Below are 26,098 nucleotides of genomic sequence, written 5' to 3'. Positions count from 1 at the left end.
AAGGAAATGGAACTTTAAGGAAATAAGAGTTCTTCTAAGCATTCCTGGTAAAGAGACCAGAGATGAATAGAAACTTTAAATACAAACATAGCAATGAAGAGAAACAAAAAGGTGAATACACGAGAATTGGTAGGGCATTTATAAAGGAAGAAGTATTTACATTTTCATAGAGGGTGAAGAAACAGGTGCATCTCTCAACTATAATATCTGTATGGGTGAGAAACTGATTTATATAAGACAGAGGACCAGAGAGTGGTTTTATAATGTTTTGATCCTCAGATAACAGAAAGAGAGGGAAAAGGATATGCTGGAGAAGAAAGTGGGAGAGGAGGAATTTACTATGTCATATGCTTGGAGCAGGCAAGTAGAAGACTAGAAAGATGGAGGGAAGAAGGGGAGTGAGTAGGTAGGTGATCAGTATCACCAGGTTTACTGTCTCCTTGGAAGAGATCAAAACCTTCACTGATTATATAAGAACAGACAAGGACTGAAAACACTTTGGGAAGATGACAGCAGGGTAAACAGGTTGGGGCTTACAGACAGCAAACGGATCTCCCAGGAGCTAACAGGCATTAATGATAACACTTTTTCCTTTCAAACACATCTTTAAAGTAACCCTGAGGGAAAAGTACATTCCTGAGCTTAACTCAAGAACAGAAAAGTGGGTTGGCAAATTGGGAGAATACAAAATAGGATCAGCCACAGGACAGAATTAATTATTAAATGATATAAAATAATTGAATTTCCTCACTATTTTGCTCATTTTTGCTGTACAGCTTAAATTCTGCTTAAGAATTCTCTTAAGAATCACTTTGGAACAGTGTGTTGTGAATTTCACAGGTTCTCTTATCAAGTGTTGAATCAGTTCTTTTTATTTTGTAGTATTTATTCATAGTGCCTGAACTGGAAGACATATTTTTTCCTGTTGTTATTGCTTTTCCTATTTGTTGACTTAGTTTTGGTCAAGGTCTTTGTGATTTCTTCTTTCTGAAATCTTTGGTATTTTCAGCCTCTTCTTTTCCTTATCCATCACTTCTTAAATCTCTCCTTTCTGCTTGTGGCTTGAGGGCTAGATGTTAGAACATCTCTGCCTTCTTCCACATGGGGAAAGCCTAGTTCTCTACCCCAGCTGACTTCTGGATTGTCAGAAGTAGCCACATCTGGGTGCTGTGCTGTTTCCCTCAGGCCTGGAGGAGTGCTGCTCAGCTTCTCCCACACACAATGACCTGTCTTGGTGACCTGTCCCACTTTCTCCAACCTAACCCAGCCAGTTCAGGGTCTATTTTTCTGAGGATTAGCAGTTCAGTACAGCAAAGTGCTGGTGTTTCTGGGTTGTCTCCAGTAGGCTTTTGCTCCTGAGGGGCTGTGGCCACGCTGGCTATTGAAACCCAAGACCCAAGCAGACTTCCATGGAGCTGGGGTTCTGGGGGGAAAATGGAGGGACAACCAGTGTGCAAGGGTGGATTTTGATGTGTCTGTGAGTACAGTCTTGATGTCTGTAACATGGTAAGTGGTACTAAGTAAGACCAGGATTGGTGAGCATCAGTTCCAGGGTTTGGGGGGATTTTTTTCAACTTTATTTTGGGTTGTGGGTGTTCTAGGCCATGGAAGCAACTGGAGCTGCTTTATCTTTGGTGCATGATTTCTGTTTTGGAAAGGTTTCAGAGGTTGTGAATAGAGATTTGAGACATTGTCTAGTCTGCCATCTTGTGCCAGAGTTGGGATTTGAACTCAGATCTTCAGACTCCAGATTTGATGCTCTTTTACTCTACTATGGTGCTTCCAAATTATATATATATATAATATGGAGTAAATAAAAATACATTTTCCCCTTCATTTTCCAACTTTTTGCTACTACAAAGAGCGGCTATACAAATATTTTTCATTATCTCTTTGGGGTACAAACCCAGCAGTGCTTTGGCTGGATCAAAGGGCAGGCAGTCTTTTAAAGCCCTTTGGACATAGTTCCAAATAGCTCTCCAGAGTGGTTGAACCAATTCATAGCTCTACCAGCAGTGCATTAGCATTCTACTTGAAGAAATCTTGGCATTCTGAGAGGCAGCAGTTAGAAGAGAGTATATTCTAGGCCTGGGGGGACAGCTAGTGGAAAGGCATTAGACAGGAGCTGAAATGTTGAATATGAGGTGTAGTAGATAAGGCTGGTTCATCTGGAGTTCACATAAAGGGGAATAATCGACATTAAACCTGGAAAGGTAGCCTGGAACTAGCAAAGGGTTTTACATGCCAAGCAGAGGCACATATTTTATAGTATTAGCAAGAAGGCTAGGATATAAGGCCCAGATGACCTCACGTGACAGGGCGGATGAGAAAAACAAATGTTTTTCCATGTCACTTGGAAGGATTAGAATTAGTGACTCGTCATGCAAGTGGTATAAATCATACTGTCACTTCTCATTCGCATTTCTGCTAAGGACTGGGCAGCTGGGGGGAGCCGGGGGATGAGGGAGAGGAAAGCAAGGGCAAATGGCCCCAGCTCCTGACTGCGTCATGGGATCTCTCTTGACTGACTTGGACTTTGATGGAATGTGGGCTAACTAGGAGAGGCCCTGAGCGTTGGGCTTGTGGTCAGGAGGGCTTGGGTTCCGCTTCAGACTCTTCTCACCAGCGCTGTCTCCTCTGTAAAAACCAGGTTCCTGTGAAGATCAAATGAGATGAACATGTAAAATGTGTCACAGGCCTTAAATGCCATCTAACGTTGCGCTCCACAAGGCTGCTTGGAATTTAGGAAGGAAATAGGAGAGATTCCTTTTAATCTTGGCTAACTCGGCTGCTGATTCTTCTTCCTCAGGGCACTATCTTTAACCTGGAGTCCGAAGAGGAGGACCCTGGAATGATTGCAGAGGACAGCAATGACATCTACATCCTCACCAGCGACAATTCTACGCAGGTCACTCCTCCCGAGTCTCCGATGGTGAGCTCCTCGTGGCAGTCAGAAAGCTTGCCCGTCTCTCTTTCAGCGAGCCAGAGCTGGCATACCGAGAACCTGCCCGTGTCTTTGGGGCCCGAGTCCTGGCAGCAGATCGCCATGGATCCCGAAGAGGTGAAGAGTTTGGATAGTAATGGTGGCGGGGAAGAGAGAAGTGAGAACAACTCTTCCAATTCTGACATCGTGCACGTGGAGAAAGAGGAAATACCAGAGGGAATCGAAGGGGCCGCTGCGGCTGGGCCACTGCAGGTTCCCGAGCACTTCCCGGATGCCCCCGCCCCCTTGCTCCCAGACATCACTGCCACTTCCTTGGGACGGGCCCCAGACACTGTTGCCCTGGAGAAAACCAGCCCTGCCACATTGTCCTTTGTAGAACTTGAGGAAGAGGAGCTCCGAGCAGCAAAGGAGAAGCCCAGTCAGCCCCTGCTGAAACCAACCCCCAAAGCTGATGAAGCGCTTCCTCCCCCAGAGCTGAAGAAAATACTGCCTCAGGAAGGAGAGATAACAATAAGGAAGGAGGGTCTCTCTGAAGACCTCTCCCCAGCCGGGGAAGAGAAGCATCTTCTGCTGCCAGAGGGCAAGTCCATCTTGCTGTATGGCGGCGCTGCTGCGGTCGCCATGTTGGCAGTGGCGGTTGGCGTGGCTCTGGCACTGAGAAAGAAATAGCGGATTATCCAAAGGGAAGGAAAGCACAAGGATGACTTGGAGAGACATTACTAACGCAAAAGTCCGCAGGCATGTGTTCATCCTGTGGATTCAGACACTGGAAGCATGAGAGAGAAGGGTTAACTTAGTGGAATCGGTTGGAAATTCCTGGGAGGGAAAGAATTAGTGGCAGACGGCTCGAGCAACTGACCTGTCTGTCATTTCCCCCCTGGAATTTCTGGTTTTCTTAAGGTCCTGTCTGTGGTCGCCGCCACAGCAGCCCTCCCTTCTCCTTCCCCTCCTCTCTGTCCTGTGGTGTGGGGGAGCTCCCTGGTGTTTTAGCTGCCTCTCAGGTTCTGCACTGCTCCTTTCCATCCCCGAGTTTCTTCTCAGTCCCCATGGGAGAGTGCTTGCTCTATACCTCTGCTCTTACCAGGCAAGTCCCCAAAGCTTTCTACAGCTCTGCCTTGTCAAGATGCTGCCTTTAGAACTCTGAAAACTCCCCCAGACCAGAGACAACCCAGGCTTTCTTAAGCAGGCCGAGCACAGGGCAAGTCACTACCCATCCGAAGGAGGAGTTTGTCTCTCTTGGAGGCCGAAGGGCAGACCAGGTGACCTGCCGCGGTCCCTTTTTAGGATCATCCTTTTCACTTTTCCTCCTTTCCCTCAGGGGCAGGATCACTTGTCTGGGACATTTGCTGATTGTCCAGCCCCTGGCAGGTCACAATCCAGTGGGACATTCCCATTGTTTATGGAGCCAGCTGACAACTGTCGTTAAGTACAGAAAGTCATCCAAATCTGTTGAAGTCAAGCCAAGAACCTGGGGGACCTCTAAAGTGAAAGACTAAGGCCTACTCTGAGGTGTTAGTTAGGCCTGGTCCTTCCAGGATGGGGTCGCTTTCGTCTTGGTTTCTTCATGCTTCTTGCTACAAAGTACAGTGATAAACCAAAAGGTCATCAAAGCAATGGATCCCAGCCAGTATAGTTTCCATTCTACATAATCTCTCTCCCATCTCTTTGGCAGTTTTAAATTCCTTCCCCAAAAGAGGGGTAGAATAATGTCATTTTATGCTTTTAAGGTCACAGTGTCATTATGGAGGTGGCACATGCCTAATACAGAAAGCTATCTCACACTCATCAGAAAATGTAAATTACTTTTTTTGATCGTGTAATTTGTAATAAAATTACTTTAAAAAACATCTACCTAAACGGATCACATAAACCTTTGTGTTTTATGTGTACTTTGTTTTTGCATTTTTTTTTTCACTTAAAAAAATTCTTTCTGGAGCAATACTATTTCTTAGTTGGCCAAGAAAATAACTAAAAATGTGTTTGTTTAGCTTCTGTAGTTCTATAGACACATTGTATGTCGCCATTTCTGAGGTTTGCTGTAGGAAATTGCTAAGGGTTTTGTGTTCTCTGGGTTTTAGTGTAGCTCAAGCAATAGCTAGAATCAGCACAATTTCAAATTAATTAAAAACCAGAAAACTCCTTGAATGCTGTTCTTTTGAGATAATGGCAGTCAGATTTAGTTTGTATGCATTTTAATTTTTGCATCTTGAGTTTGTCTTTTTATTCATATATCACTGGTGACTAAAATAAGAATGAAGAGAACTGGTTAGTTTATCTTTTTAAAATAATAAAATAAAATTCTCTATGGTCATATTTTCAAATCCTGGGCTTCAGCAGGTGCTGAATACATTAAAAAAGCACTAATAAAGGCAAGACCAGGTTTTTTAGTTGTTAATTAGTGGAATTTTGACTCTGTGTGTGTGTGTTGGCTTGCTTGCTTTTTCCCTTGAAGAAAAGGATAAGAAAAGAGAGGGGACTAACCTACGTAGTGATTGTTTTAGCTCAAATAGGATGAGTTTATGTTGGCTTTTCCTTCTGTTGAACTCAACCTATTTTTTGCCAAATCTGCTGTATAAGTTAAGTAGCAGTTTCTTTCCCTCCCCTTAGCTTTCGAAGACTGTTTTTTGGTTCTTGGGTCGTGTGCATTGTCTACATTGCCTTTCTAACTCCCTAAGAAGTCAAAATTAAAGTGAAGATTCAAGACAGATTTCATTTGTTTCTGGAAATCACCTTTTTAATCTTCAGACATCTCCTCTTGTTTGCTTGTGTAGAAAAAAGGGTGCTTCCATTCTTTGGAATACTGAAGAATACATTTTTTTTTATTCTGTTTTCTATTGCATGGTTTGAATGGGGTATTTATCTCCTTAACAGCTTATTTTAACACTTAGCAAAGAGCCAGGCCGCAAATCTAGAAATAAGAATTTGATCCTTGTTTCTATGTTAAGGTAAATTAACATTTTCTTCCCCAGAGCCTTCCCCCTGCCATAATGCAGGGTATTCTGTGGGTGCTAAATTAATTGTAGTTGATAACTAGGAAAAGAGACACTTCTGGGGGAAAGGTGCAAGTGTTAATCATTTCTTTTACACAATTTTCACCCTGAGGCATCTTTGAACCTTAGGTATCTTCCCTGCACCCTTTATTTTTAACACAATCCTGGAAAGTTCAGACACTGACTGCTATAGATTTGGGTGTTTTTTTTTTCTTCTTCTTGTTGATAGAGAAATAATCAATGGACATAGTCAGCAGCCTTGGTACGGGTGTAGTCTGTGTTCTACTGCTGACTTACTGTATAATTTCACTGGTTGATGCTATAATTTCCTCTTTAGTGAAGTAAACTTAATAGTTGATTCTTGTCTATTTTCTGAAGGTGATTATGAAGTAACATAATACCTTAAGAAATTTCTAGCATTTTTGGTCAGAAATTCTCCAAAAGGAAAGGGATTATTGATAGATTATCTTTCCCTTGTTTCATTCTGCGATAGCCACCCTCATGAGTTTTTTCTCTTAGTCACCATGTAAGAATCTACAAAGAACTTGAATTGATGATGACAACTATAAACTCTGAGACCCCAAAAGGGTGGCCTGTGGAGTTGAGCACTCTTTTACTAGAGAAACTATTTGTTTGCAGCTTATGATTTTTGTGAAACATTTAAACTTTGCGGGTATTTTCCCTTTACATAATTGTCATTAGGAAAATATTCTCTCCTTTCCCTTGGAGTATCATGTGAAATTCTTCCCCTCCCTGCCAATCTTCACTGAGAAAGTTGATCTCTGATGTGATTGACCTAAATTTAGGATATACTTATTTCCAGGTGAGAATTTTATACAAGGTTGTGAGCATGTCCATGTTCATGACTAAATTAACACTGGCCCGGAGTTAATGAGGGAGGCTGTGAAGCTTTTTTTTCTCCACAGTTATTCAAGATTTTGGTTATCTCCATCAAAAACCTCATAGGATCAAGGACTTCTCTTAGAAATGAAGCAGTAGAAAACATTAGGGGGTGATACATTTTTGTTTGGCTTTTAAAGGAACTGCTCTGAAATTTTGTGTATTATCAGGGAGAGAGTTTTCATCTTTCAAATAAAGGTCCTGGTCTAGATGATCGCTGACATCCCTTCTAGCTCTGACCTCTTCGATCTTATGGTGGAGTTTATTAAATCCTGGGAGAAACATCAGGAGATCATTTAAAATTTGCTAGTGTAGGAAAGTAGTGTACCCATCTTTCATTAGTTTTATAAGTTAGAAAAATAGTTCTCACCACTACCCATCTTTTTATTAGTTATTAGAAAAATAATGACCTTAAATTTTAAGTGTTTTTATATGTATTTTAGGAGCTTACAGTTTTGGGGAGTAGGGATCATGCCATCATTCTCGCACCTTTCTTTGAACTCACTGTTCTCTCCTTTTTGTTTTTTTTCTTCCACAATTCACAAGTCAACTGAGGGAACCTGTCACCACTTCTTAGCCCAAGTGGAGTCAGTGCCTGCTGTCACATAAGTAACTTAGTTTTTTAATTTCCATCTTAACTCAGTCAAGAAAGTTGGGTTAGGTATATGTTGGGCCAGTGTCTGACATTTGTCAGAACTTTGATTCAGTGTTGATTCTCTTGCACAAACCTGGGAGGATGACCTATTGCCAGGTAACCTGGGACTATAGTAAGATAAAAGGATGAATCATGGCTAAAGGGTGAATACCTATTTTGAGAAGCCAAAACTTATTACCTTTTGATGTCACTCATTAAAGAGAAATATGTAGGTTGGTAGGCTTTTTCATAAGGGGCTTCCATTCCTGCCTCTCCTTATCTGAACCAGAAGAGCCAGCCCACTCCATGAGGCTTCAAAGCAGTGAAATGCAGCTCCTCTCACTCCTTTTTCTGACTATTGGGTGATTCTAGCCTAGACGGAGATGGCTGTTGTCAGTAACTGGAAATCGCTGGACCCTTATGTTTACACTACATATAGCCACAGTCCTGTGGCTTCTTAATATGTAGAGCTCAGGTTGAAATTATGCTCAGGGACGTCTGCTAGGCATTGCAGTAGACCAGAAAATGGAGAAGGCTTACAGCTGCTTTTTTTCCCCTTGTTTCACTATAGCAGAGAGGATCATTCGTGATGACCACTTATCATTTATAAACTCCCTCTGTATTGCTGGGAAGAGGGAGAGCTAACTAAAAACTTTTCTGTTTAGAGTAAAATTGTTCATATTTAAGGTATCTGGCTTCTTCCTTCCCTTGGGGCAAGGAGGAAAATGAGCATGTCATTTTGTGAACTAATAGAATTGTTCCTGGTACCTTCTAGTAGAAGCAATGAGCTTTGAAGGGAATTTTTTGATCAGTTCTTTCTAGATCTGTGTTTTGTTGCTCTTGTCTATTTTTTTTTCCTCTTTCTTCCTTCAGATTAAGTGCCTCACTTCCTGTCTAACCAGTTTCCCAACTGGTTTTGTCTTCATTATGTTCTCATCTCAGACACTAGAATTCAATGAGAATTTAGTGAGTATGAAATCTCACAATCTTGCTTGTTCTTTTCCTATTTATACCACAGTCTGCATTCACATTATTCCAGCATCCAGTTTATCTACTTTATACATGGTTCTTTATTTTTCTTCTTCTTTCCTGTTGCTTGTCTTTTGGCCATTTCTCCCCTTGCTATGTAAAGGGGTCAAAAACCAGAAACAAAAAATCAGTTGGTTTCATTTATTAACAAAGGATTTGTGGGCGGGCAGTTTAGGACTAATGACCAACTGAAGCGTTAGGGACATCTCTCAGTTTCTATGACCCATAGAGAATTTGCGGCACTAGACCCCAGTCAGTACAAAGATCTCTAAATTGGCCATCCCCCAAAGCCAGACTCTGGGAAGGGCTCTTGTACCTGAACACCCCTTAGCAACTGAGATGGCAGGTTGGAAAGATTTGTGATTCCAAATCCATCATCTGGCATCCAGAAGCCCGATGTCTTTGGAGGAAAGAGCTTTTTACCTTTTTCACTAGAGACAAATGAAAAGCTATTCTCTGAATTTGATAAGCCAACCTTCACTTGTCTACATTTGGATCATTGATGGCCAATTAAAAATCCTCCAGCTCATCTGAGTGAAGTGCTGCTATCTGGTGTGAACTCATCTCGAAAACTGATTTTGATGCTTTTATAATGGTAGTCGGGAACAAGACTAATGACTGTTACAGGCTCACTATGTTGCATTAGATTTTTAAAATTATTTATCTATTTTATAGTTCTATTTATGTCTGTGTAATCATTGTATTTGGTGGTTGAATCCTCACTTAACTGAAACAAAACATCTTGGGAAACGAGATCTATTGTAAAAGTTATTTGAATCAATTTCTATTTTGAATTATTTAAAATCACCACCCATGACTATCACTGGCAGTTTATGGTTGACAACTTATATTTTAATCTTTTTTTCTCTGAAAATTTCTTTACCATTTCCCCAATTGAAGAACTTTATTGTATGACTACATAATGCATAGAAAATGAACAAAGCAAATGTGAACAGCCTGAGTCCCTCATCTTGACATATACTGATTTATTTTCATCAATAAATTACTTTTTCCTGGGTCTAGTGTTTAAAACCCAAGAAGCAGTTCTCAGTTCAACGTTCTGTGTCTTTTCAATCTGGTGACACTATTCATTTTAGGGAGCTCTATTCACTTTGGGATCTGTTTGCTCAACCAGGGCTGAAGATGGGAACTTCTATTTTTTCTGTAACATTCTAGCTCTTCAACTTCATTTGAGCCCTGAAGATGACCTCCATTGCCTTAAATTCTTGAACCTCCTATTCCTATGAGGGTTCCTAATGGGATTTGCGAGCTCTTGAGATGCTCTTCTGACAATCACATGTAGCAGCCCCAATGGATGGATAAGGGAACGGGGTCCGGAGAGTGCTAGCCCGAGCTTGCCCTTGTGGGTCTTTTCTCGGCACAAGTTCTGTTACTAGACTTTGCAGGTAACTCTCCGGCTTGCTTGGTTTCCAACCACTTGTTTTAGCGACAACCTATTCCACGTCCTCCGTAAGCTGTTAGACTGGAGCTTATTCCTTTTAAATATCGTTTAATGTTGTGGTAGACAAAAAGGAAAAAAAGGATTCCCCGTGTGGATCAGTGATCTCAAAGCGCACGTGTGGGCTTGGATGGAAGCGCACTTCGTGTCCCTTTCACAATGAATGAGAAGCCCACCAGCTTTTCCGGGCTGCCCACTCCGAAAGGCTTCCTTTGGCCCGCTGGGGCCCCCTAGACCAGGCGGAGGTGTGTGAGCACTAATGCAGACGCGGCCACTCTGTCTCCCCTTCGAAGAGCCCTCGTCCTCCCTACCCTCAGCAGCCGCGGGGCTATTTTTCCCTCTCTCTGCAGCCTCGTTTGGCGTCGGGGATTAGGAAGGAAGGGGCAGATGGCCCGCAGCTCTCTCTGTCTCCGGCCACTCTAGCCCCCGGGGATAAGCAAAGAGGGGGGCGATCACGTGTCTCAAAGCGCGCCGACCCGGGGGACAACCTTTTCCTGGTCACCAAGTGAAAACGGAAATAACCTCCTTACCCGTCATCACCCGTTCTCACTATGTCCTAGTTGGAGTTGGGTGTTACGGCCGATCCGTGGTTTGAGAGTGAGGTTTGAAATTTCAAAGCCATTCGTGCCATGGGTTTGTTTTTTTTAAACTGGAAGAATATTTACTTTTTTCAGTGTTAAGACATTTTCTGTCTAGTGAATTATACTTAGCTTCTACAGGGTATGTGCATCTTTCCCCTCCCCTCCCCTTTAGAGGGAGTACTGCTTGCTGTAAGACCATACTGAAGGTTGCACTTTAATAAACAATAAAATTCTTTTTTAAAGTGTGTCCATTTTTTTCTTATTCTAATTACGTATTTTAATGGTTACTGACTCAGGGAAACTAGCCACATGTACCATTTTGGCTGGGCCAGTTTTCAACACAAGTGGTGAGTTATTTCATGAAGGTTTTTAAGTTAAAATAAATTTAAGGAGCAAGTTAAGTGGCTCAGTGGATTTAGAGATGGGAGGTCCTAGGTTCAAATGTGGTCTCACACACTTCCCAGCTGGGTGACCTTAGGCAAGTCACTTAACCCTCACTGCTTAGCCCTTCCCGATCTTCTGCCTTGGAATCAATACACAATATTGATTCTAAGATGGAATGTTAAGGTTTAAAATTTTTTTCAAATAGAATTAATTTAATTGTAGTATAAATTCCAATCCATCCAGTACTTGCAGTCTTTTAAGGTGACTATCCAACTTTCCCACATTGCTCTCTTCACCATGATTTTCACACACATTGACAAATTTTAAATTTTATTTCAAATTACAAAAAGCATCAACACACAGCAAAACTGAAATAGGATTAAGTTACATAAAATCTTTACCACTTGTTCTAGAAAATGAAATCAATCACAATAGATCTGTTACTATTGCATTCAAGTTATCAAATAAAATTTCAAGTATAAAGCTGAAATTTAGCCCTGGAACGTTGATCTTTTCTCTCCATTCTTATACACCTCCTTTGAGAGTAAACATATATAAAATAGATACCTGGATAAAAGCAAACTCTATGCCAGTGGTGTCAAACTCCAATACAAATTGTGTCACTAAACTGGACACAAGGATCCCTCTTGGCAGCATTATTGAGTTCAAATTACTAACATTATTTGTTCTCTTTTTATTTAGTTCAATATTTCCCAGCTACATTTTCGTTTCGTTTGGGCCACCCTCGGGAGTCCCAATGTGGCCCCCTGTGTTTGACCCCTCTGCTCCACTCTCTGTCAAGAATTGAATGACATAGCTTTGGTTCTGCCGGGTCAGGAATTCAGAACAGATGACTTAGCATTCTAACAGAGAGGGCTCTTTGTTCAGGGGTACAGAGAACAATCACTTCTGTTCTTCACTAAGTCACCAAATTGAAAGTTCTGTTTTTTGGTTTTTTTTAAACATACAGGAAAACAAATAGCATGGCATTTTTATCTCCATTTCTAATGTCTTTATTCTTGTGAAACAACATCTAAAAATATCTCGTTTTTCTCTCCCTTCAGAAATTGGCCTGCTTTCCCCAAAGCAAGTTTTAAACATTCCAAATGTTTGGGTAAATTAGATGACCTTTGCAAGGTAATTCATTCATTCCATCTCCTAGAGAAAAAGGAACAAAAACAAGAGTTAGAAAGAATCTAATAAAGTAGTCCTTTAAGCAAGAACAACACCTTAGAGGTCCTGTAGTTTAATCTCCTTCTACCGTGTGGTACCCAAGATGACACAGCAGGGGGCTGTGCTGCCATTTGAATCCAGGTCCATTGCCCCAAAAGCCCGCAAGCACTCTTTCCTGCTCCACCACCCTCATCGCTTAGTGTTTTAAGGTTCCATGATGGCTGGTGTGACCCCAGATGCCACAGGACCTACGTAAGAGCAACACAGCTAAAAAAATTTTTTTTTCAAATGTCACAGACTAAAAGAGAAAGCTCCCATGTACGTGGCTGCTACAGTCAAAGCCTCTCACGGCCCCGTCATTATAACATTCTCAAGTTCACCTGTTCCTTAAGGATAACTGAGGGAGTTAATTTCCCTTCAGCCCTCTTAGGCTTCCTAGACCTACACTGATACACATGAGGTACGTGTAGAAACATCCTGGCCACATCTGACAGCCATTCTCTATCGCCTCTGCCAGGTGTTTGTTAGTAAGACTAAAAGTTTTAAAGCACTTTGACTTAAAGACTTATTTATTGAATAAACCGCCCCTCAGCTTCTTTGGTAAGACAGGCAGGAATCGAAAACCTCAAGGGCCTTCACCAAAATCTTTCAACTATTGCGATCATTCCCATTTAACTCGACCGACTTAGGAGCTGCTGCTGAAAGCAGTGGTACAAGGAGGGGGATTTATCACCTCTTAAAAGCTCCATTTCCTTTGACCTTTGAGGTTCGACATTGTTTATTACAGCCTGGCTCTACTTTAAATGGACATTAGTATAGATAATAGAGCAGTGAATTTGAGAGATCACTAGTGAATATTAGGAAGTGGTGGGAAGTCAGCTTGTTCACGTAGAAACTGTAAAACCCCTCAGGATGTCTGTTTTAGAAATAATTCAGATATTCACTGAACCTTCCATTCAGATGAAGTCCTCAGGGAAGATGTGTCCACCTGCAACTTCTACACTGATTCATAACTTAGAAAATAGCCTGGAATCCTGGCAACAGATGGGAAGGATGGGTACCTCAGAAAATTTTCAGGGATTTGAATATGGAAAGGAGGTCCTCTGGTACGAGGAAGATTTTATATTGTTCTTTAGATACTTTCCCCTCTCTACTTTGCTTTCAGATAACATGGTTTTAAAATACACCAATTATTTTAAACCCCTCCCTTCCATCTTAGAATCAATTAGTGTTTTGGTTCCAAGGCAGAAGAGTGGTGATGGCTAGGCAGTGGGAGTTAAGTGACTTGCCCAGGGTCACACATTGAGGAAGGGTCTGAGGCTGGATATGAAAATACACGAACTTTTCAGGAAGTTAAAGAATTTTTAAAAAAAGGTCCTGGCCATCTTTACCTATGCCTGAGAAACCGCATTATTTATTCTACCAGATGCATGACACAGCTCCCATTTTTGTCTCTGATAATAACACAAATGGTTGCCAAAAACCTCAAAAAGTCAGAGGGGAGAGAAGCCTTGAACTTCAGTTCAAAATAATTTCCCACAATTCCTTCCCAGATGATAACAAACCTCTAAAAATGCCCTATTTCCTGAGAATTGAGTTTATTTGCATCAATTTTCTTTTTCATTAGGCGATGAGAACCATTGATAGGGAAGGGAATATTGTACACAGGTGCTCCGTGACCTGGTCTGAGCAATCATTATTCCCATCTCAGCTTTCAAAAACTCTCAAATGGGCTGAAGTGTCTTGACTGGCAAATGCCAAACCCCTAACCTCTATCAGACTGGCCTAGACCATTCTTCAGTCCATCTACCCGAGTTGTCCTATAATAATCTGTGCTGCCATATATCTAACTTTCTCCTCTTCCCCTGTCCCTCCCCATCACACACACACCTCTTCCCCCTGCTCTGAAAACAAGAATCAAATCAATGTGCCACTGCTTTTGAGAAAGGCGATTCCTTACAACTTCCTAGACCAAAAGTCCTTTCCCTCACTGCCACCCCTCTATTTGTGTTCTCTCCTGTTAGAATAAAAGCTTCACACAGCGCATCAGATAGCCCAGGTTCACTGTCTCCTTTTCCTGTCCTCTTATAAGCCCTCTGAACTTGGCTTCTCCAATCATTCAACAGAAACTGAAGTGACTCCTGACTTTTAGGTGGCCAAATCTCAGTTTTCATCCTTTTTTGACCTCTCCATCCTCCATACCTATTCCTAGATATTCTCCCCTCTCTAGATTTTCAGGTCACTGGATTCTCTTGGTTCTCCTCCTCTGGGAATGCTCCTCAGCTTCCAGGGTGTCCACGTCATGCCCTTCAAGAATCTGTCCCTCCTTTATTTCAGTTGATCAAATCCATAGAGTTGATTCATTCTCCGATCTTTGTATCTAGTGATAGCCTCTCTTCTGAGCTCCATTCCCACATCGCTGATTGATTCCCAGGCACAGCTCAAACTAGAGGTCCTGTGGCTATCTCAAACATGTCCCCAAACTCCCTGTCCCCTTCCCAACTGGCCTGTTACTTCTGATAACAATGCCATTGTCTTTTCCCAAGGGAGCTACTAAATCTTGTACTTTCTAAGTCCGCAGTGGCTATACGCATTCCCTTTTCTTTACTCATATAGTCACTACCTGGGCAGTAAAATACCAGAAAGGTTATTAGGTCTAATTGGCCTCTTTTCCTTGAGTCTCCCTTTACTCCAGTCCATTCTCCACTCAGCTGCCAAAGTGATTGTCCTAAAATACAGGGCCATTGGAGTCATCTGGATAGCCCAGTGAATGGAAAGCCAGGCATGGAGACGGGAGGTAGTAGGTTCAAATCTGGCCTCAGATACTTCCCAGCTGTGTGACCCTGGGCAAGTCACTTCACCCCCATTGCCTAGCCCTTACCACTCTTCTGCCTTGGAACCAATACACAGTATTGACTCCAAGATGGAAGGTGAGGGCTTAAAAATAAATAAAATAAAATACAGGGTCATCAATGAATGAAATATATCAAGATATGTATCTGGGCATTGTGCTAAACATTAGAGGTACAAAAAGAGGCTAAAAATTCCTCTCCTCAAAGAGCTTATAGTCTACAAACAAATCAATACAAAACAAGCTATAAACGGGATAAAGAGGGAATAAAAGAGGGAAAGCACTGGAATTAAGACCCAAAAGGAGAAAGTGGGATTTTAGTTGGGACTTGAGGGAAGTTGGGGAGATCAGTAGTCAGAATGGAGGAGTGAGAGCTTTTAGGCATGGGGGACAACCAGAGAAAATGCCCAAAGTCCAGAGACTCGGTGTCTTACTCATGAAATAGTCAGGAGGCTGGTGTCCCTGGATGGAAGAGTATGGGGTGGGGAGTAAGGTGCAAGAAGGCTATCAGGGTAGGAAAGGGCTGCATTATGGAGGCAACAGGGAGGCACCGGTGTTTATCAAGTGAGGTGGGGAGGAGGAAGCAGCAGGATTGGCCCTTAGCTTCAGTAAAATCAGGGCAGTGACTGAATGGATGATGGCCTGGAGTGGGGAGAGCCTGGAGGGAGGCGATTGGAGTAAGGCAGGTGTGAGATGATGAGGGCTTAAGCTGGAAGAGAAGGGCTGTGTTTGGGCAATGTTGCAAAGGCAAAATCAACAGCTTGGATATGGTGAGGTAAGAGTTAGGGAGGAGACCAGGATGACTTCCAGCCCTGAGGTCTGGGAGGACGTTGCCCTCTACAGTAAAAAGGAATTTAGGAGAGGGAAGGGTTTAGGGAGAAGAGATAATGAGTCTGTTTTGGACATAAATGACTGAATCACCTCCTGGATTCAATAAACTCTAGTGAGCCCCTTTTATTTCCAGGATCAATGGAAAGTTCTATATTTGGCATTTAAAGCACAAGCTGTACAATGAGGCCCCTTCCAACCTTTCCAATCTTACGCTTATATCACTGCAAGATCCAATTTTAATGGACTATTGACTGGTCCTTGCAAGGACCATGCCATCTTCCAGTTTTCTATTTTTGTACTCGTTGTCTTCCATACCCTTCCTCATCTCCATTTTCTGGGATCCCTGGCTTCCTTCAGGATTTAGCTCAAAATTCTTTCTGAAAGGGAGCTTTCCCAGGCCCCTCCATAACATTCCTCCTCAAGCTTATCCTCCACCGTGTCTAGATTTATCTTGCCCCTACCTAAATACACATCAATTTCTCCCCTCAGGAGTGACAGGAACGGTTTTTGCTTTTCTTTGTAGCCCTAACACTTAATATGGATCTTAATGAGCATCTATTGCCAGATTGCCACATGGTCAATGCTTAATAAATACATTTTCATTCATTCGTTCAATCATTTGTGCATTCATTCCTCTAAACCAATAGAAAACTAGGCTGTTATTTTTAAGGAATGAGAGTAATCTGCTCCAGTTTGACCTATCATTTGGTTCTGTAGTTCTTAGGAGATTCATGAAAATGGGAAGTAAATGTGAGATGACCCACAGCATTCTGAGACAGGTGACATCCTTGGCTTACATTTCTGGTTAAGTTCCTCATGTAAGTGCGGAGGTTCTGATTAATGTAATCTACGGTGAGTTGAAAGACGCTTCTGAACAAGGGTGGGGCATGAGTCATAACTTTTTTAGCCAACAGCATTGTTAACAGCAGTGTAGCCTTCTCTTGTCCAATGTCCAAAGAAATTGTTTGCATGTCCATCACTTTTTCCATAGTGGCAGCCAGATACTTTTTCTTTTCCTGAGGGAGAAAGGAGAAGAAAGGTAGAAAAAAGTTAAGAACTTCTTTAACCAACATTGTTTTCCTCAAGAAGGCACAAAGTATTCTGAATAGGTATCTCAAAAGCAAGAATCTGGGAAAATATTCTAAATTTTAAAAAATTGAAAATAAATTTAAAAAGCAAGAATCGGAGCACTTCAATCATTGCAAGGACTAATTTTTTTTAAACCCTCACTTTCCATCTTAGAATCAATACTGTGTATTGCTTCCAAGGCAGGAGACTGGTATGGGTTAGGCAATGGGGGTTAAATGACTTGCCCAGGGTCACATAGCTAAGGAGTATTAGAGGCCATATTTGAACCCAGAACCCCCCATCTCTAGATCTAGCTCTCAATCCTCTGAGCCACCCATCTTTCCCCAAATAGAAAGGGCTATTAAAGGTTGTGAGAAACTGGAAAAGAAGCTCTAAAAAGCTGGAAGGAAATGTCACAGAAATTAGCCTTTAACCAAAACCTTAGGCAACATGTCAAAATTGGCTCCAAATATGATGGAATATTATTGTGGTCAAAGGAATAATGAACTGGAGGAATTCCATGGAGACTGGAACAACCTCCAGGAAGTGATGCAGAGTGAGAGGAGCAGAACCAGGAAAACACTGTACACAGACTGATACACTGTGGCACAATCAAATGTAATGGACTTCTTCATTGGTGGTAATGCAATGTCCCTGAACAATCTTCAGGGATCTATGAGAAAAAACATTATCCACAAGCATAGGAAAAACTATGGAAGCAGAAACACCGAAGAAAAACAACTGCTTGACAAAAACAGTATCTGACCTCAAGGAGCTTACATTCTAATGAGGAAGTTAATATTTACATGAAGGTTATCAAGTAATGGTAGCACCTACAAGAAAGTTACTCCATTGAATATTTTCCTTTTGGGTTTGTATAGCACCTTTCTCCTGGGAGAGTTTATACGATATTATTATATACCTTGTCCTGAACTGACATTTTTTGTATAGACATTTATTTTAGTCTCTTGCCTATTTTTGAAGGTCTGTTTGCAACCATTTGTCAGAGATAGCAGGTTGATAGTGTTTACAAGGAACCTTAAATCATCTTCTGAAAATGCCAGATTTGCTGACAGAGTTTAAGCAAAGCATTCTTCACTTTATCAAATGCTGTTCTTAGGGTTTAATAAAATTGTAAACAGTGTTCTTTTAGTAAATGAGTTCCTTGATTAACCTTAAAAAAAAAAAACAACTGCTTGAATACATGGGTCGAGGGGATATGATTGGGGATGTAGATTCTAAATGATCATCCTAGTGCAAACAACAACATGGAAATAGGTTCTGATCAAGGACACATGTAAAACCCAGTGGAATTCCTCATTGGCTATGGGAAGGGGTGGGGGAGGGTGGAAAAGAATATGATTCTTATAACCAAAGAATAATGTTCTAAAATGACTAAATAAAATTTTCAAAAAAAAAAATGGCTCCAAATAGATGGGTTACCTTAACGCAGGGCACATAAAAATCTAAAAGCGAATGGAAAAAAAAAATTCCACTAATTTATTAATTTTATATTCAATTCTGAATTTCCTCCTTCCCTTCTCTTCCATCTATAGAGAAGTCCAAAAAAAAAACCCCAAAAAACAAAATCCATTACAGATGTATAGAGTCATACAAAATATTTTTATATTAGCCAAATCCAAGAAAGAAAAAAAGAAAAGAAAAAACATGCTTCAAAATCTACTCTAAATTCATGAGTTCTCCATCTGGAGGTCATATAAAAAAATTAAAGGAGAATGAAGAGCAGGCACCTTTCAGATCCACGGCTAGGGCTAGCAATGATCATAATAGAGAAGACAATTTTGAGTACATAAAACTAGAAGGCTTTTGCATGAACAAAATCAATTATCTAGAATAAGAAGAGATGTAAATTAGGAAATTTTCATATCATAATCCCCAAAACAGAGAACTGATACAAATACTTAAGATAAGGAAAACATTCCCTAATAGGTCAGACAATGGTACAAACAGGCAGTTTTCTTTTTCTTGTTTTAAATTTAAAATAATTGGTCTTAACATCACTTTCATTTCCCAATATTATATTTCTCCTCTGACCCACTCATCCAGGCCTTCTTGTAACAGAGTAAAAGAAAAGAGAAGCAAGTGTAGCAAACAACACATCAACCAAATCCAATCATGTGTGCAATATTCCATGCCTATGATCTTTCACTTCTGCAAAGAAGGCAAAAAAGCCTGTTTTCTCAACTCTTCCAGGGTCAAGCTTCATCATAAGTACAAAGAGTTCAGTTTCATTTTATCTGAACAAGTATGTTCAAAGGTAGAACTTGAAACTATCAACAACTATAGGAAAGAGTGCTCCAAATACCAATAAAATCTGAATTAACTGAGGTTTCACCTTACATCCATCAGAATGGCAAAGATGACAAAAGAGGGAACAGGAAAGGCTTCTTGTAGCTGGGATTTGGAGGAAGCCAGGAGGTAGAGATGAAGAGAGAGAACATCCCAGGTACAAGGATTAGACAGTGAAAACACCAGGAGTCTGGAGATGGTGTGGCTTGTTCAAGGAACAGCAAAGGATCTAGTGGTGCTGGATTACAGAGCAGGTAGGTGCAGGGGTGTATGCTACAAGAAGCCTAGAAGTCCTGAAGAGTTTTGAATGTGAAACAAAAGATTTTATATTTAAACCTAGAGATAACAAGGAACCCCTGGAGTTTACTGAATAGGGAGGAGACATCTTCAGATCTGTTCTTTAGTAAGATTTCTTTGACAGCTGAGTGGAAGATAGACTGGAGAAGGGCCACATGACATAAGGAGAGCAATCAGAAGGTTACAGCAAAATTCTGCTGCTTGGTCCATCTCCCCTCAAGTTTTTCCCATCCCTTCCCTAACAAAGTGATCTTTTTTCCTAAAAGGCTAGGGGCAGCTAGGTGGTCCATTTGGATAGTCAAGCCTAGAGGATGGGAGATCTTGGATTCAAATCTAGCTTTAGATATTCCCTAGGTGTGTGATCCTGGGCAAGTCTTTTGACCTTCTCCCCTCTTCCCCCCAAGTTTTTACCACTTTTTTTTTAAAGCCCTCACTTTCCATCTTAGAATCAATACTATGTATTGGTTCCAAGGCAGAAGAGTAGTAAGGACTAGGTAATGGGGGTTAAATGACTTGCCCAGTGTTACATAGCTGGGAAGTATCTGAGGTCACATTTGAACCTAGGACCTCCTGTCTCTCAATCCACAGAGCTACACAGCTGCCCCCCTTTACTACTGGGAAAAAAAAGTATAAATGGAGAGTTTGCTAATTAGAGGTCTTCCCCCCCCCCCCCATCAGATAACAATTTCTAAGCTTGCCTTTTTTTGTTACATTGAATTTACCAGGAATCTTCCACTCCCACTCTCTTCCCTTCCCACACTACAGAAGGCATTAACAAAAAGATACACATGTATATAAAATTATGTATTGCTTGTTTCCATTTATCAGTTCTTTTCTCTGGAGAGGAACACACACAAATCATTCTTCAAACATTATTTCTGTTGCCATATAGAATGTTCTTTTGATGTTTCACTCCATAATTTCATGGAGGTCTTTCCATGTTTTCCTAAAATTAAGCTGCTCGACATTTCTCATGGTATAGTAGTATTCCATCACGAGATCATATGCCACAACTTGTTAAGTCGTTTCCCAATGAATGGTTATCCCCTTAATTAATAATTCGTTTGCCTTAATAATGAATTCATTCTTTCAAAGATAAATAACTGTTATTGTGTATTTGATTTTCATCAGCAATGAAAAACTGGTTACTGAAGTGGAAATTATGGGCGGTAGAGTGTAAATGACTACTATGTTTAAAAATCTGTAACAAGAGAGAAACCATGTCCTTTATTGCTTTTTTCCCCTGTCGCCCACCCAGTGCCTTTTTTTTCCGCTCTGGTGATCTGTCTCACAGTTTATATTAATGAGGTATAAATTTCTGCCTATAGAAATGAAGCAAAAGAATGGCTCAAGCCAGTGTGATTACTATTGTTATTTTGTTATTATTGTCACTGTTCCTATAAGTGCAACCCCTATTTTGGGAGACTCCTAAGTACAAGGAACTTTTAAAATTAAGTATGGTTTGTTTTAACCCTTTTTGCTTCCATATTAAGAACGAACAGTTTTCTTTAAAGCATTTGTGGTTGGTCTGTTGTGTCAGTTGTGTCCAACTCTTTTAACCCCTTTGGGGTTTTCTTGGCAAAGATAAAAGTGCAATAGGTCTTCCCACCCCCCAGGCTCCACTGCCCACCACTTGCACTCCACTCTAAATAAGAGGAGCTTCTTTCTGAGATTTCTTTCTATCCAAGCTGAGCAGCCTGCCTTCCTGAGATCATGGATCACAGACTTAGAGAATGGATGAGGCCTCAGTTCAGGGATAAGGGATAATGGTAACTGGCAATAGAGAGAAGGCAGAGCTGTTTGGTTTGCATCTGCCTGTTCTTCCAGCCAGGTGGCCCAGTGGGTAAAAGAGTTAAGTTTGTAGTCAAGAAGACCTGAGTTCAAATCCAGCCTCAGATACTTAACTGGGCAACTTACCTAACCATTCTCAGCCTCAGTTTCCTCACCTATAAAATGGGGGTAATAATAGCTCCCACCACTATGCCCAAAGGGCACTAAATGACTGCCTGCCCTTTGATCCAGCCACACCACTGCTGGGTTTATACCCCAAAGAGATGATAAGGAAAAAGACTTATACAAGAATATTCATAGCTGCGCTCTTTGTGGTGTCAAAAAATTGGAAAATGAGGGGATGCCCTTCAATTGGGGAATGGCTGAACAAACTGTGGTATATGTTGGTGATGGAATAGTATTGTGCTCAAAGGAACAATAAAGTGGAAGAATTCCATGGGAACTGGAACAACCTCCAGGAATTGATGCAGAGCGAGAGGAGCAGAACCAGGAAAACATTGTACACAGGAACTGATACACTGTGGCACAATCAAATGTAATGGGCTTCTCTATTAGTAGCAATGCAATGATCCAGAACAACTCAGAGGGACATATGAGAAAGAACACTATCCACATTCAGAAGAAGAACTGTGAGAGCAGAAACACAGAAGAAAAAGCGACTACTTGATCACATGGGTTGATGAGGACATGATTGGGGAGGCAGACTCTAAATGATCACCCTGGTACAAATATCAATGGTATGGAAATGGGTCTGTAAAACCCAGCGGAATGGCGCATCAGTTATGGGGAGGAGGGGAGGGAAAGAACATGAATCTCATAACCATGGAAAAATATTCTAAATTAACTAATTAAATAAAAATTTCCAAATTAAAAAAAATAATAGCTCCCACCTCCAAGGGTTGTTGTTAGAGTCCACTGAGATAACTACAATAAAAGTGGCCAAGATGAGTAAGAGATCACTTAGGCTACTCCTGCTGAGTTCAGGTCAACCAATAAACTGCATCTCTGCTAAACTGAAGAAATGACAGAAGTGATCACTGAATTGCTATCAGTGATCTCTGAAAGACTGCAGAGAGTAGGAGAGGCACTGCAAGATGGAAAAAAGGCAAATGTCTAGATTTTCCAAAAAGGCAAAAGGTGTATTCTGTGAACTTTCTAGGCCACTGAGCTTTATTTTAATTGCCAGCAAAACTATTATTGTGGGAATGATTAGTAAACTATAAAAGTAAATGATTAATAAAAAACTAAACAAGGAAGAAATGATCAAAGAAGAGCCAGCATGACTTAATCAAGAAAAGGTGCTGCTGACCTAACCTTAATTCCCTTTATGGCAGGGTTACTAGCTTGCTACATCAGGATGTTACAAATGTAAAGGCTCCAAAGGCTCAATGCTATTCTTGCGGGAAAATGGAAAGATGAGTGCCACGTGGCAATATAGGTCTGTGGAGGCAGAGCTGGTTGGCTAGCCAGTCCTAAAGAGTAGTCATCAGTGGTGTAAGGTCAGCATAGAGAAACATGGAGTGCCCCAGGGACATCTCATCAGCCATGTGCTGTTTCACATTTCTCAACAATGTTTTGGAAAAGGGAACTGATGGCATCTCTATCAAATTTGCAGCTAACAAAGTTAGGATGGGGTAACTAAATATTGGATGACTGGAATCCTCAAATACTAAGAAGATAAAATTTAATAAATACAAATGTAAAAGCTTATACTTGGGTTCAAGAAGTCATCTTCAAAATGCAAAATGGGAGGGGGGAAAGAAATCATGCCTAGAGAGCAGTTCATTTACAAAATATCTCAGAGTAGCTCAGTATGAACCAACAGTTTGAAATAGCTGACGAAAACATCAATGCTGGATTTAGACCATACTGAGTGCCACGGTATCCTGAGTTCAGTTAAGATAAAGTTTATAAAATGCTTAGCACAGTGCCTGGCACACAGTAAACTGTATATCAATATTGGCTATTAATAATGTAGTTGTTTTCATTACTCTGAGAAGTAATAGTTTTGCTATTTTTTGTCTGAGGAGGACTGCATTTAGATTATAGGGTTCTATTTTAGAGGCCCCATATTGGGAAGGAGATTGATAAACCGGGACCCTCAAAAAAAAAAGGCAACCAAGATGGTGAGGGGTCATTAGATCCCACGCTCCCTAAGGATCAACTGAAGGAATAGTTCATCTTTCCCATATCTCTCAATCTCAAGTATTGCAGCCTGAACTTCATCTGTACCCATCAACAGAATGTAGGCAGTACAGGCTGGTTCATTTGAAGATTAATAAGCAAAGCCTTATAAGGCAATCTTGATTTCTTAGAACTAATCATGGTGAACAGTCAGAATGTTTTCACTGAGGAACATAAAGGTTTTTATTCCCTTACCTGAGTTGACAGATTCACATTCCTGAGCCACTGGACCAGTTCGTCTACCACTCTGGGCTGGATGCTATTTTCTATGTTGTCCCCAATCTTAGCAAGCTGCATTGCTATGCGCTGGATAATTTCCTCTTGGCTTTCTGAATCTGACTCTACAAATAGTCATATAGGAGAGAGCCAAATTAGAGAGACAGTTTTGTCATCCACAAAAAGCTTTCCTTGTTTGTACCAGACTCAGCTCCCTATTTCTATGTCCTCCGCAGCATTACACAAAGGATAAGACCCAGGACGAGGTAGTGGGACCTACACAGGGTTGGGTACCAATTGAGGAGCCCAGGAGAAGGTACTGGGTCTACAGAAATGACCTGAATGTGAGGAAGGGTCTAGAGAAGAAACGAGACTAGGAAGGGGAACCTCTTCCTGAATTTGGGCAGGATCAGATGATGAACATAACATGGGGAAAGTAGAAGAGGAGATCCTAGCATTTCGACTGTCTGGGGAGAGGTGCAATATGGACTTTTCATCCTGACTACTGACGCAGGTTAAGTCCAGCTCCTACCAGCGTAGCAGTTTTGGGGTGTATAAGCATTTTTCTTCCCCCATCTCCACCCCATCCCTTTCCCTTTCACATGACTTCACAAGCATTTCTGGCTGTGTCCCTAATGTCAGCAGATTCCTATCTACCTCACCAGATCAGAAATAGGACTGGTGAAGCCAGGCATCAACTCCACCAAGCCCCTTTCCAAGTATACCCTGGGCCAAGCTTGACTTGAGTCAGAACTGTTGTACAGAAGTGAGGATACAGCTTAGTTTGTAGCCACATAGAAAGAGGAGAAAAAACTAATAGTTCAGAATGTAGAGCAGACCCAGCTAATGAGGGAAGAAGAATCTCATAAGGAGAACAATGCTCTTTCCCTATTTTTATTTTATTTTTAATTATTTATTTATTTATTTAGACTATTTTTCCATGGTTACATGATTCATGTTCCTTCCCTCCTCTCTACACTCCCCTCCTAGAGTGGACAAGCAATTCCACTGTTTATTATATATCATATATTTATTTAATATGCATATTATATAAAAGTCTGTCATACATGTATCATTGTTCAAAACCTATTTCCATATTATTCATATTTGGAGTAGAGCAATATTTTAATCTTCTCCTATTTTTAGATAGTAAGGGAAACCAAGCCCAAGTCCTTTCTGAATAGAAGAGCTACCATTTCCTAGACCCAGAATGCCCTGAGAACAACTATCCCTTTTTAGAGAAACAGGTAGAAGAAAGTTGCTCATTATGTTCTGGCCCTTTCCAAAATGAAGCGACAATTGGCTTTAGGATATGAGACTTCCTGCAGACTCATAGTCGGTATTGCAATGAACTTGGGGAGCCAGATACTTTAGGTCCCTGAGGTCAAAGAGAGGCAGGTTAGGGAAGGGAGATTCGCTCAGTTCATCTAGATACACAGCTCACAGTGTTAATGTACTTTTGCTCCCAATAATACTATGAACACTTTTTCACATGATTATTGATAGTTTTGATTTCTTCATCTGAAAACTGCCTGTTCCTGTCCCTGGACCATTTGTCAGTTGGGGAAATAGCTTGATTTCTTGTACATTTGACTTAGTTCCTTATAAAGGAGAAATTAGACCTTTGTCAGAGGTTTTTGATTATAAAATTTTTTCCCCACTTTGTTGCTTCTCTTCTAATTTTGGTTGCATTGGTTTTATTTATACAAAACCTTTTTAATTTATTGTCCCGATAATACTATGAAACAATTAGTGGGCCAACTTTTTAAGAGGTGAGAGTTCTGAGGTGTACAAAATTTAACTGACTTAACTGATTTGTTCAGTCTCATGTCTAATAAATGACAAATTCTTTATGGGAACCCAGGTGTCCTCCTTTTTTTCTTTTATAACCCTTATTTTCTGTTTTAGTATTAATTCTAAGATAGGAGAGTGGCAAAGGCTTGCCAATTAGGGTTAAATGACTTGCCTAGGATCCCACTGCTAGGAAGTGTCTGAGGTAGATTTGAACCCAGATCCTTTTGATTCCAGGCCTGACCCTCTATCCACTGAGCTACCTAGCTGCTTCCCCCCTCTCCTAAGCCTTCTCCTAGTCTTCTGAACCCTAATCTGCTGTCCTAACCACTACACCATTGTTCAAAAACCAAGTGCCAAGGCAGTTCTTAGACCTGGATGAGGCATCCTGAGATGGTTCTGGAACATCTAGTCTCACTCACAGATAGTCTGAGCCATAAGGCTGATAACTAGGTCTTCTCCCCAGCCCATCATACACTTAATGCTGTACTCTGCAATGTCAAATAGACAATTATATATAAAAAGTGACGAATGATTTATTCCTGAGGACATTCAGAGTGAATATGTGAAGGACTCCATACTGTTTTAAGATCTAGAGACAAAAATTGGGAAAATAATGTTTGAAACTTAAAAGAAAAATAATGGACAAGAACCTCTCCTTTCTT

The 26,098-nt window shown here is 40.9% G+C and overlaps 2 protein-coding genes across 7 annotated transcripts in view; one reads left to right on the top strand and one right to left on the bottom strand.

The window, feature by feature from the left end:
- BCL2L13 (BCL2 like 13) overlaps nt 1–10,779 on the top strand; it is a 102,986-nt gene extending 92,207 nt beyond the window's left edge. For all 5 annotated transcript variants that reach the window (XM_007503843.3, XM_007503842.3, XM_001373851.4 and 2 more), the window contains one exon: nt 2,810–10,779. In XM_007503843.3, the coding sequence (XP_007503905.1) occupies nt 2,810–3,613 (804 nt within the window). In that variant the 3' untranslated portion in view covers nt 3,614–10,779. The remainder of the gene's footprint in view (nt 1–2,809) is intronic.
- A 455-nt stretch (nt 10,780–11,234) lies between these two features.
- Nucleotides 11,235–26,098, bottom strand: part of BID (BH3 interacting domain death agonist) — a 51,972-nt gene continuing 37,108 nt past the window's right edge. For both annotated transcript variants that reach the window (XM_056797308.1, XM_056797307.1), the window contains exons 4-6: nt 23,622–23,767; nt 16,574–16,792; nt 11,235–12,079 (exon numbers count right to left, since the gene is read on the bottom strand). In XM_056797308.1, the coding sequence (XP_056653286.1) occupies nt 12,068–12,079; nt 16,574–16,792; nt 23,622–23,767 (377 nt within the window). In that variant the 3' untranslated portion in view covers nt 11,235–12,067. The remainder of the gene's footprint in view (nt 12,080–16,573; nt 16,793–23,621; nt 23,768–26,098) is intronic.

Source organism: Monodelphis domestica, chromosome 5, assembly GCF_027887165.1.
Source record: "Monodelphis domestica isolate mMonDom1 chromosome 5, mMonDom1.pri, whole genome shotgun sequence".
Classification (NCBI taxonomy): Eukaryota; Metazoa; Chordata; class Mammalia; order Didelphimorphia; family Didelphidae; genus Monodelphis; species Monodelphis domestica.
Note: the sequence above shows the minus strand (reverse complement) of the source record. Positions and strands in the feature narration are given on the sequence as shown.